Source organism: Cucurbita maxima, unplaced genomic scaffold (genome assembly GCF_002738345.1).
Source record: "Cucurbita maxima cultivar Rimu unplaced genomic scaffold, Cmax_1.0 Cma_Scf00027, whole genome shotgun sequence".
In the NCBI taxonomy this organism is placed as follows: domain Eukaryota; kingdom Viridiplantae; phylum Streptophyta; class Magnoliopsida; order Cucurbitales; family Cucurbitaceae; genus Cucurbita; species Cucurbita maxima.
This window is the reverse complement of record NW_019272043.1, coordinates 702,669-715,084: the sequence shown is the minus strand read 5'-3', so window position 1 is coordinate 715,084 and position 12,416 is coordinate 702,669. Positions and strand designations below refer to the sequence as shown.

The 12,416-nt window shown below is 41.6% G+C and overlaps 1 protein-coding gene across 1 annotated transcript; it reads left to right on the top strand.

Moving 5' to 3' along the window:
- The first annotated feature begins 2,231 nt into the window (after positions 1-2,231).
- LOC111499468 lies at positions 2,232-12,196 on the top strand. The gene is made up of 11 exons (XM_023151034.1): positions 2,232-2,555; positions 7,710-7,910; positions 8,008-8,258; positions 8,338-8,481; positions 9,155-9,303; positions 9,577-9,626; positions 10,358-10,424; positions 10,553-10,795; positions 10,876-10,966; positions 11,035-11,161; positions 12,003-12,196. The coding sequence occupies exons 2-11, from the start codon at positions 7,718-7,720 to the stop codon at positions 12,194-12,196; spliced, it is 1,509 nt and encodes a 502-aa protein (XP_023006802.1). The 5' UTR covers positions 2,232-2,555; positions 7,710-7,717.
- The last annotated feature ends 220 nt before the right edge of the window (positions 12,197-12,416 follow it).

The window sequence follows — 12,416 nt, the reverse complement described above, 5'->3', positions numbered from 1 at the left end:
CTTTGGCTAACGGGTCTCGGTTTGAGTAGGTAATCCTACAAAGAGAATCTCGAGTACTTCGTAAAATTAGAAATTTTTACTATAAAGGGAAAAAACATATTTATGACAAGAAATTATTGAAGTTTTTTGGGTTTTTTTCTTTTTTTTTTTTTTTTTTTTTTTTTTTTTTTTTTTTTTTTTTTTTTTTTTTTTTTTTTTTTTTTTTTTTTTTTTTTTTTTTTTTTTTTTACTTTCCATTTGATTATTAATTTTGGGCGGTCCATTGCTTCCATAATTTCTTAGTCTTAAAAACATAAGTAAATATATAAAATAAATGAAGCTTATTATTATTATTATTATTATTATTTCCATTATTTGTGGAACTATTTTTTTTTGTTTATTATGTACTTAGTTGCAAAATGATGTCAAGAGGGGCCCTCCACCACAGCCTGTCAAGCGTGTAGTGAATGATAAGAAAGGCACTGTTAAATCAAATTTAATAAAGTTTTATATACTTTTTTAATAATTAGTCCAAAAAATTAGGTTTTATTTTAGTTTTTAAATTATAAATTTTAAGATTCATATTAGACATAAAATTTTAATATTAATTTTAAAAAATTAGATTTATTTAAAAATTTATAGATTAAAAAATAATTTTCTTTGAACAAAATAAATTTAAAAGAAAGTCGAAGGCTCCCCACTACGGTATGCTCATGCTAATTATCGATGCCTATACTTAGTACAACTAGTTAGTTTTGAATAGTTACCCACAAAAATACAAATTTTATAACGATTTGAATCTAACATAGAACCCATTACTTAAATAAAAGAATTTTCATGCCATTTAACTTACGTGTGCTGAAATTAAGGTAAAAAAATGAGAGTGAGAGAGAGGAAAACAGGGCCACGGATGAAGATTTTAGGGTTTAGGGTCTGTCTCAAACCCTAAACCCTAAATTTTATAGGGGTCTGTCTCAAAAACATCTCTAATTATGGCTCGTAACTATCCACTTTTAAGTGGAGTTATTAACGTCTTAATCACGGGAGCCATGTATAAGGAAGTGGAGGTGAAAAGAGGAAGGAAGGTACGATGTGTGGGGGCGAATGGTTAGGTTAGGTTAGAGGGGAATGATTGTGTGTGGGGGTGGGGAAGGTAGTTTTATTAGGCATAAAAGAGTTAGAAAGGGCAGGCTGGCATTTTTTATCCAAGGTTTCCCATGATTCAATGTGGACCACACCCTCCCCCTCCCTTTCCTAAATATTCATGCATTTCTTATTTTAACCCTTTCACTCCTTTTTTATATTTTATTATCTTTTTTATTTCTTTTTCTAACTTTGAGATATAACTTTTTATAAAATGTTTCCAAAATTATCATACTTTTACCCCCAATAACTTCATTAATTGCCAACTCATTCAACAAACTTTATAAATATTATTCAAATAAATCACATTCTTATTTTTATATTTTTATAAATCTCTATTTCCCACATATTCAATTTTTTTTTTAAATAATTCCAAATTTCTTTATTTCTTACCTAACCAAAATTTAATTATGAAGATAAAACTTTAAAATAATTATTTATTACTAATTTGTATGTTTTAAAGGACTAATATACCATTCATTAATTGAGAGGTTTACGATGGTGTGACACTCACTTCTCAGCAGCCATGTGTCAAGTCTATTCGTTCTTGCTCGACCCTCTGACCCTGATTCGAGAAGAAAGTTTTAGAAAACTCATTTTACTTTCTATTTTATCTCATCATAAACCCAATGAATTTGGACTATCCATTCCTATGTAATATTTTGTTAGGTTAGGTTAGATTTTTTATTTTTCTCTATTTGAATTGTGATGAATTATTGACAATTTGAAAATTTGGTCGGAGTTGACTTTTTTTGGTTTGGTCAACTAGACCTATCCAGAAATAGAGACACAATCTAACACAACCTAAAAACATGCTTTTAAAAACATGAAGAATATTTAGAATTTGTAACCTGTAGTAATTCATTATAACTTGTAAATGTTTGATATTTGAATTTTATGAGATTTTAGTTAATGATATAATATGTATAGTAACAAATATGAGTTTTTAATAATTAAATGAAAAAAAAACCCTCCATTTTTAAGTTGAGTTGGGTCGAATTGTGAACTCTTTTTACGTTGCTCGGGTCCCCAACCAATTTGTGTTCGAAATTTAACTATTATTCAAATTAACACTAGAAACATCAGAACCCACTTTGATACCCATGGGCTTGGGCCTAATATCATTGCGACTCGTATCGAGCCCACCAAGCCCACATTTCACACCAATCCGTAGCAAAGCCCATATGATGTGGGACTGGAAAGCCCAAAAACGTGGGCCAGCAGCAACAAACCTGGGCCCAATTGAAAAGAAACTGTCGTACCTATCCAGGTGGACATGTCCTCCTTTTTTATCCCCAAACTTGAAGAAGTTGCAATCGTAATGGCAACCGACCAACCGCTGGCTGTAATGTCTGCTTGGAGGTCCCTTTCTTAAACTCCACTGACACTTCGACGCGCCCCTTTCTGCAATTCACGAAATCGTTCCGCAACAGAGACCTGTTAAATAAAAGCTCTGCCTTATTTAGTTAGGTTTGTAAAAACATATGAGTTCACGCGAATGGAGGAGCGTGATTCTAGGGGCCATTGTTTTGGCAGAGTGGCGGAGTCTTCGTCCACTTATTCTATTTGTGTATATTTGGTTTTTCTATTTTTGTAATTAGATTTATTATTTAAACCATTCAACGGATGTAAAATAATATATTGAGTCTTCAGCATTACCAGCGAATCTCTCTCTCTCTCTCCTTTTACTTCCGCTAATTTTTCCTTCGAAGAAACCTTCGGCCAATTTTTTTTTCGTCGACATCCGATTTGCCAGAGTCAACAAGTGGTATCAGAGCCTGGTTGAAGCGATCGGTAGTATACCATCACAGAAGAGCCAACCTATCAACAATCAAGTTGAATAGCTCAAGTGGTTAGAGCGTCGATCTAATAACACACAGGTCTTAGGTTCGAGTAGAAGAAAATGCAAAGCACAAAAATAAATACATCGTGGGGCCCATCTCAAGCAGGCTCGCTCACTCCTCCACGCCGCCAAGTGCCGGCATCTCCATCACCACCACGAAGAGGCCGTGGCCGACATCGTGATGACGGGCGTCGAGTAGTTGTTGAGCGAGTGATCAGAGAGACAACGACCGCCGTCGTTCAGTACCCGATGTTGACAAGGTCCAACTACAACGAGTGGGCCTTGTTGATGCGTGTTAACCTACAGGCGCAAGGGTTATGGCACGCTGTCGAGCCAGAGGAAGGAGAAACAATCGAGTACCGGGAGGATCGGCTGGCGTTCGCCGCCATATTACGATCTGTGCCCCCAGAGATGCTGGCTTCTCTTTCCACCAAGCGCACCGCACAATCGGCCTGGGAGGGAATCAAATCCCGTCGGGTCGGTGTACAGCGAGTGCGGGAATCCAACATCGAGCAACTGCGAAAGGAGCTCTCGGAGATTCGCTTTAAGGACGGCGAATCCGTCGATGATTTTTCAATGCGGATCACGGGGCTCGCCAACAGCATCACCACCCTCGGTGGTGGCATCAGCGAGACAGAAATCGTGAAGAAGATGTTGCAGGTCGTTCCCGATCACCTCGAGCAAGTCGCGATTTCAATCGAGACATTGCTTGACGTGAACGACCTAACAGTGGAAGAGGTGACCGGAAGACTACGTAACGTCGAGCAGCGGAAGAAGAATATCACTTCAGCTGTTGACAAGGAGGGCCGTCTACTCCTCACGGAGGAGGAATGGCTTGCACGCCTAAAGCTCCGCGACAACACCGGCGAGAGCAACGGGTCCTCCTCCAGCCGCAAAGGCGGTAAGAAGCCATGGATGTCCCACGGGCGCACGCGCGGGAAAGATGAGAATCAAAAGAAGGAGTCGACCAATGGCAGGCCGATCCATTGCTCGAACTGTGGGAAGAGAGGACACCTGGGCAGAAATTGCTGGAGCAAGCTGAGGAATAAGGAGAAGGCCGAAAAGGCCCAGGCCCATGTGGCTCAATCCGAGGAGGACGAGCCAGCTCTCTTCATGGTAACCGCATGCGTCCCCAATTTCGATTCCAACTCCGACGACGATCTTGAACCCAAGAAAGAGCTCCAGTTGGGCGTAGCAAAGCTGGCACCAACTGGGGAGCCAATTCAACTGGAGGAGGAGCGAGTGTTCGCTCAGATCGGCGAAAGGGACGAGCAACACGAGCACCAGCAATGGATCCTTGACACAGGGGCAACAAACCATATGACCGGGGCTAGATCTGCGTTCTCCGAGCTCGACTCGGGGATCCGTGGGACGGTGAAATTCGGCGACGGCTCCGTCGTCGAGATCGAAGGGCGCGGCACCATCCTGTTCGTCAGTAAGGGAGGCGAGCATCGCAAGCTGACCGACGTCTACTTCATCCCGAGGCTCAAGGCTAACCTTGTGAGCCTGGGTCAGCTCGATGAGACAGGCTGCTTCATTTCCATCGAGCGCGGACTACTGAAAATCTGCGATAATCAACGACGGCTGCTCACGCAGGCAAGACGAACCACAAACCGTCTTTACATCCTGGAGTTAGAGATAGACCAACCCGTTAGTCTCTCGGCCAAGACCGAAGAGGTATCTTGGAGGTGGCACGCAAGGTACGGACACTTAAACTTTCCTGCCCTAGAAAAGTTACAGAAGAAGGAGTTGGTGCACGGCTTGCCAGAAATCAAAGGCGTGAACAAGCTGTGCGACGGGTGCCTCATCGGCAAACAGAAGCGCACACCCTTTCCGTCTCGAACAGCCTACCGAGCCGATGAGCCATTGGAGCTTGTACACGGCGATATTTGCGGGCCCATCAAGCCGGCGACCCCAGGCGGTAAGAGTCTCTTCCTCCTGTTAGTCGATGACAAAAGCCGCTTCATGTGGCTGACTTTGCTGCAAGCGAAAAGTGAGGCGGCAGAGGCGGTTAAGCGCATTAAAGCGCGAGCGGAGGCCGAATGTGAGAAGAAGATGCGAGTGCTGCGCACAGACCGTGGCGGAGAATTCACCTCGGCAAGTTTCAGTAAGTACTGCGATGAGGTCGGCATACAACGGCACCTAACGGCGCCCTACTCCCCCCAACAGAACGGAGTGGTAGAGCGCCGAAATCAGACCATTGTCGGGACAGCGAGGTCATTGTTGGTGACGGCCGGGATGCCTGGGAGATTCTGGGGAGAGGCAGTAATGACGGCTGTCTATCTCCTCAATCGGTCACCAACCCGAAGCCTCGACGGGAAGACGCCATATGAAGCCTGGTACAACAAAAAACCAACAGTACACCATTTTCGCGTGTTCGGCTGCGTCGCATACATGAAGGTAACACGTCCCCATCTCGCCAAGCTCGATCCCAGGGGGCTGAAGGTCGTCTTCATCGGCTACGAACCCGGGAGCAAGGCGTACAGACTCTATGATCCTGTGGGGGGGCGAGCTCACGTGTCTCGCGACGTCGTCTTCGACGAAAGCACCTTCTGGCAGTGGAATGACGTGATCGAGGCAGACCGTAATCCAAATCAATTCACGGTGGAGTACCTCGTCACTGAGCCTGAAGAAGGAGGAGCCCAGCATCAGGAGACGTCACCGCCGCCAGCAGGTGCACCACATGAACCAGTGGAATTCGCAACACCACGGACTGCGGATTCGACGCTGGATGCCGATCACGATACTGATCTGGAGGCTAGGTACCGGAGGATGGATGACCTAGTGGGAGGAGGTGAACCACCTGGACTAGCAGCGCGCGAGCTCGAGGAAGTGGCCGAACTACATGCCGTCAGTGCAGATGAACCAAACACCTTCGCCGAAGCAGAAAAGAACCCGTGCTGGCGGAAGGCAATGCAGGAGGAGATGACATCCATCACTGAGAACCAGACGTGGAGTCTGGAGGATATGCCACCGGGACACCGAGCCATAGGGCTCAAATGGGTCTTCAAACTGAAGCGCAACGAAAAAGGAGAAGTTGTGAAGCACAAGGCTCGTCTGGTGGCGAAGGGCTACGTCCAGAAGCAAGGAGTGGATTTCGAAGAGGTATTTGCGCCAGTAGCAAGGTTAGAATCCGTTCGTTTCCTGCTGGCAATTGCAGCACATCACTCTTGGGAGGTTCACCATATGGACGTAAAGTCTGCTTTCCTTAACGGAGAGTTGAAGGAGACCGTCTATGTTCGACAACCACCTGGCTTCCTGGATAACGACAACCCTAATAAGGTACTGCGCCTGCACAAAGCACTCTACGGGCTTCGACAAGCCCCACGAGCCTGGAACGCGAAGCTCGACAGTACCCTACTGTCACTGAATTTCAAACGTTGTGCCTCTGAGCATGGCATGTACACGTACGGCCACGGCAAAAAGCGACTGATCGTGGGAGTGTACGTCGACGACCTCATAATCACTGGAGGCGACGTGGGAGTCCTCGGAAGGTTCAAGAAGGAGATGTCGAAAAACTTCGAGATGAGCGATCTCGGTGTGCTCAGCTACTACCTCGGCATCGAAGTGCAACAGAACTCTTCCGGCATCTCCATCTGCCAAAGTGCATACGCGAGAAAGCTGCTGGACACAACTGGGCTTATGGACAGTAATCCTACCAGGACGCCAATGGAGGCCCGACTTCAACTAAGGAAGGCCGGCACTACGACGACAGTCGACTCCACCAATTACCGCAGCATTGTCGGGAGTCTGCGCTATCTGGTAAACTCTCGTCCTGATCTTGCTTATTCTGTTGGATATGTGAGTAGGTTTATGGAAGCACCTAGGGAGGAGCATCTAGTGGCTGTCAAGCGCATCCTGCGCTATGTAGCCGGAACCAGAGACTGGGGCGTAAGATACTGCGCTGGGAGCGAAAAGGAGAAACTCAAACTGGTCGGCTACAGCGATAGTGACATGGCCGGTGACGTTGATGATCGTAAGAGCACCAGCGGAATGATCTACTTTCTCTCAGGCGGCGCGATCTGCTGGCAATCAACAAAACAGAAGGTAGTTGCTTTGTCTTCCTGCGAAGCAGAATACATCGCCGCTTCGATGGCAGCAACTCAAGGGATCTGGCTTGCACGACTAATGGAAGAAATCATCGGGAGAGAAAGCGATCCACCAATGCTATACATAGACAACAAAGCTACGATCTCCCTGATCAAAAATCCAGTTTTGCACGACCGGAGCAAGCACATAGAAATCAGATTCCACTACATTCGAGAATGTGCAGATCGAGGGCTCATCAAAATTGATTTCATCCGAACAGAGGAACAACTTGGAGACATTTTCACCAAATCCCTGGCGCGGGTGAAATTTGAAGAACTACGCTCAAAGATCGGAGTTCAAATAATAAGGTACAGCTTTTAGGAGGAGATTGTTAAATAAAAGCTCTGCCTTATTTAGTTAGGTTTGTAAAAACATATGAGTTCACGCGAATGGAGGAGCGTGATTCTAGGGGCCATTGTTTTGGCAGAGTGGCGGAGTCTTCGTCCACTTATTCTATTTGTGTATATTTGGTTTTTCTATTTTTGTAATTAGATTTATTATTTAAACCATTCAACGGATGTAAAATAATATATTGAGTCTTCAGCATTACCAGCGAATCTCTCTCTCTCTCTCCTTTTACTTCCGCTAATTTTTCCTTCGAAGAAACCTTCGGCCAATTTTTTTTTCGTCGACATCCGATTTGCCAGAGTCAACAAGACCGCCATGAAAACATCCTCTTCAAAACCAGTCCCAAGAAACGACGAGTTCCGACAAGATATAGATTGGGAGCTCCGACCGGGCGGAATGATTGTTCAAAAACGACACATCGGGTCGGGTTCGGATCGTTTCATTAGAATCAAAATCTCTCACGGTTCTTGCCATCAGCTCCTCACCGTCGACGCCCATTCCACATTCGGTACTGTCGATCTATTGTATTTGGTTTTTAATTCGTTTGATTCGAAATCAATGGCTATTAGAGACTGACAGAGTTGATTGATGGGTGTAATTGGAAGGGGATTTGAAGAGGCTTCTCCGGCAGAAGACAGGATTGGAGCCGAGGGAACAGAGATTGTTGTTTAGAGGGAAGGAGAAGGAGAACGACGAGTGTTTGCACATGGCGGGTGTTAACGACATGTCGAAAGTGGTTTTGATGGAGGATCCGGCCAGTAAAGAGAGGAAGCTGGAAATGAATAAGAGGACTACGACGGCGGTCGGTGATGCTCTGGCGGAGATCACGGCGGAGATCGACAAACTCTTCCAGAAGGTTCTTAACTCATTCCTTCGAGCCAGTTAATATGGTATCATAGTGGAGAATCCTGATTTCTAACCATTTGTGGGTGTAGGTTGCGGCGGTGGAAGGAGCGGTTAACGGCGGGAGAACGGTGGAGGAGAAAGAAGTAAATGGATTGATAGATATGTTGATGATGCAGTTGTTGAAATTGGATGCAATTGAGATTAACGGAGATGCCAAATTGCTGAGAACTCAGGTTAGTTTTTTTTTTTATATATATAATATTAATAAATAAAATCTTAATCATATTTCTATTTTGAGACGAGAGGACAAAGGATTTTACATTTTTACCCTTGATCTGACATTTCTAGGTCGGACATTTTATTACAAACTAATGATTCTATTTAAATTTTAAAAATTATAAACTTACCATGAAGGATTCTCCACCTCGATCATGGGCCTTTATTTGGGCCCACAACTCTGAACATAATATACTAAATTCCAAAAAAAAAAAAAAAAAAAAAAAGTTTCTAGAATTTTTTAATTTTTCAAAATATGTTTTTTAAGTTTTATTTATTTTTAATATGTTAGTCGTAGTGTAATTTACATATAATGTCAGTAAGGACGCTAAATTGTGAGATCTCACATATCGATTAAAGAGTGGTAGCAAGGACATTAAGGTCTCAAAGGGGGATTGTGAGATCCTACGTCGGTTGAAAAGGGAAACAAACCATTTTGTATAAGGGTGTGGAAATCTCTCCTAAGCAAACATGTTTTAAAAAACTTTGAAAGGAGAAGTCGAAAGAGAACCATATGCGTAGTAGACTTAAAAGAATTCTTTTATTATTACTATCTATATAAACAAGGTACACATTCATTTTCGATAGCTCAGTCAAAACTAAAACATATTTCGGTGGGAACACAAACAGGTGATTAGAGTACAGAATTACGTGGATAGACTCGACAACATGAAGAATGGAAGAAACTCAAATGGGTTGAGAATTGAATGTGGATTTGGCACTCTCATTCCTCCGATTACTTCTACAAAAATAACTCATGATTGGGAACTCTTTGATTAGCTGGACCTTCCCCTTTCCCATTTCTGTACATATTGTTTTTAATTTGGGCCGCCTACTTTCATGGGCCCAATTGGGCCTCTCTATAATAAGCCCACTAAGATTCCTCCTAATATATATATATTTATATTTATTATATATTTAATCAGTGTTTGAGTTTGTGTTTAATTCTTAATATCTATACTTAGAAACTTTCCTCCAATATTACTTTACTACTATTTTTATAAAAAAATAATTTATAATTAATACTCTATATCGTTAAGGATGTTCAAAAGTCTGATCAACCCAACTCAACTTAATATAATCATGAACTTATTTACATCGAGTTGGATTGGATTTAATTAAATTAAAATTTTATAGATTGAGTTAGCTATTGAGTTGAACGGAATCCACTTAAATTTATTATTCTTTAAAATATTTTTATTTAATTTCATAATTATTTATATAATAATCAAATGTGATTTTTTTAAATATATACTTATGAATCTCAATTAAATGTTTGAAAATAACTAAAATGAATATATTGTTTTGAATAAATGTTTGAATGGTTAGACGAACACATGCCTCAAAATAAAGACATGAGAGCTTATACTCAAAGTGGACAATATCATACCATTGTGGAGAGTTGGGTCATGCCATAAATTTAGTCGTGTCAATAGATTGGTAAATCTTCAAAATGTCGAACAAAGGACTCCAAAAGAAAAGGAGTCGTGCCTTGATAAAGGAGAGGTATTGGATGATGAAAGTCCTACATCGACTAATTTAGGAAATTATCATAAGTTTATAGTTGAATAATACTCTCTCCTTTAATATGGAACCTTTTGGGAAGTCCAAAACAAAGCCACGAGAGCTTAGACTCAAAGTAGACAGTATCATACCATTGTGAAGAGTCGTTGTTCGTCTAACACGAACAACTCAAAAAATTGGATCTCAACTCGATCCATGAACACTCCTAAATCTCTTAATCTTGAAGGAGGTAGAGTATCATCGATGATAATCGAGAACGCGGAAGAAATAAATAATTATTTAATTAGTTTAACCCTATGGTTAATTTAGATGATAAGCAAGGGCATGCTTTAGATGGTATGAACTTGAAGTCTATTGCAAATATTGCAACTCATAGGTGTACAAAAGAGATAGATAAACAATCACATTAATCAATTCTTTATAATTATAACACAAAAACTTCATTTCTTTTCATAATCACTTCCTTCCCCATTTCTTTTACCCCATGGACACCTTCCATATGAGAATGGCTCAACCCGCCGGAATTCCGGCCATCCTCCGCCCTCTCCCGCCCTTGCCACGCTCTCGCTTGGGAAAACCCACCCCCACCACCGCCGGAGACAAGCTACACCTCTTTCAATCAAATGGAAATGACAAAATCTTCCTCTCCGGAGGGGAACCTACGGCGCCGCCGCCACTCAATGAACACCGATTGCAACTTCCAGATTCTGACAAGGACGTCAACGTGGAAGCCAGGCGGCTGCGAAGGTTAATTTTTTTTTTGTATTATTTACTTTATAGGTTAAAATGTTAATATTTACTATTGTTTGTTTTTTTTTTTTTACTAGGGTGATGCAAAGCAGACAATATTCACAAAAGTATCGACTCAAACAGCTTCATTATATTACACAGCTTGAATCGGAACTCAAAGCCCTTCAAGTAATAACACAAATCTTAGTTTAAGTACAACTTAATTATTGATTAGCTAATTAATTAATCACTAACAGGCTGAAGTAACAATTACCTCACCGAGGATCAAATTCATGGACCGCCAAAATTCACTGCTCCGAGCCGAAAATTACTCCATCAAAGAGAAATTATCCTCTTACGCCGGTGAACTTCTGTTCAAAGAAGGTAATTTTTTTTTTCTTTCTTATTTTGGTATATATTTTCATACATATGCTGGTCAAGTTGGTTGAATTGACCACCCGAACAACTTAAATAGAGTTTACAACTCAACCCAACCCTCCTGGATTGAATTAGATTGAGTTGTCCGGTTGTTTTTCCTTTTATAAATTATTTAAACGAATAATAATTATTAACCACGTTAACAACTAAGATCTCAAAGTTGAAATATCAAGCATGTACGAGGAGTATCTCATTGTTAATATTGGTTACAAACCTTAAATATTTTAAATGTGTGAGATCTCATTATCAATTAGAGAGGGGAATGGAACATATCTTATAAGAATGTGAAAATTTCTCTCTAGTAGACGCGTTTTGAAACCGTGAAGCTGTAACGGGCCAAATATGACAATATCTACTAGTGGTAGGCGTGAGCTGTCACAAATGGTATCAGAGTCATACACCCTGCAGTGTGCTAGTGAGGATGTAGAGTCTCGAAGGGAATGAATTGTGAGATCTTCCATTAATGATAGATGGGAACAAAACATTTTTTTTATAAAAACGTAGAAGTCTCTCCCAACAAATCATTACTTATAAGGGTGCGAAACGTCTCTCGAATAAATACATTTTAAAACCCTGAGCCTCCAAAAGGGGTGGATTGTGAGATCTCATATTAGTCGGAGAGGAGAACAAAACATTTCTTATAAGCGCGTGAAAACCTCTCCCAACAAAAGCATTCCTTATAATAGAGTGAAAACTCTCCCGAATAGACAGCGGTTTTAAACGGTAAGCCTAAGAATCGAGTTGACCCGAGAAAAGAAACACAACCAAACATTTAATGTTTTTACAGCCCAATACGAGGAGCTGAAAAGGGAGAGAAACATGTTGAAGGAGATCTACGAAGCATATCAGTTAAAACGGCTGGAAACACTGAAAAACAGCAACAGCACAAGAGGCGGTGGTGGTGGAAGCTCTTTCCAATTGGAAGAGAATGGCCCAGAAATGGCCGACAAATCGAACCCATTTAGGATGCTGGAAAACTGAATCCAATCCATTCACATTTCTTCTAATGGGATTGGATCATAATAAACGGCCAGGATTGCTTGCCGGTATGTTTTTTTTGAATTTGAAGGATTAGCATTGGTTGGCTTTTTATTTCTATATTAAATATGTCACATTTTAATGCCTGTGGCTGTCATCAAGGTGGTGGAGGGTTTTATGTATATTATTAATATTTTTGGGAACTTTTGGTAATTTTTATGAT

Excerpts from the sequence above, each read along its gene's own strand:
- LOC111499468 (XM_023151034.1), top strand. The coding sequence starts at position 7,718 with ATGAAAACATCCTCTTCAAAACCAGTCCCAAGAAACGACGAGTTCCGA. Across the intron at positions 9,627-10,357 it reads CATGAACTTATTTACATCGA|ATGATAAGCAAGGGCATGCT; the intron begins GTTGGATTGGAT and ends TGGTTAATTTAG. Across the intron at positions 11,162-12,002 it reads TGAACTTCTGTTCAAAGAAG|CCCAATACGAGGAGCTGAAA; the intron begins GTAATTTTTTTT and ends ATGTTTTTACAG.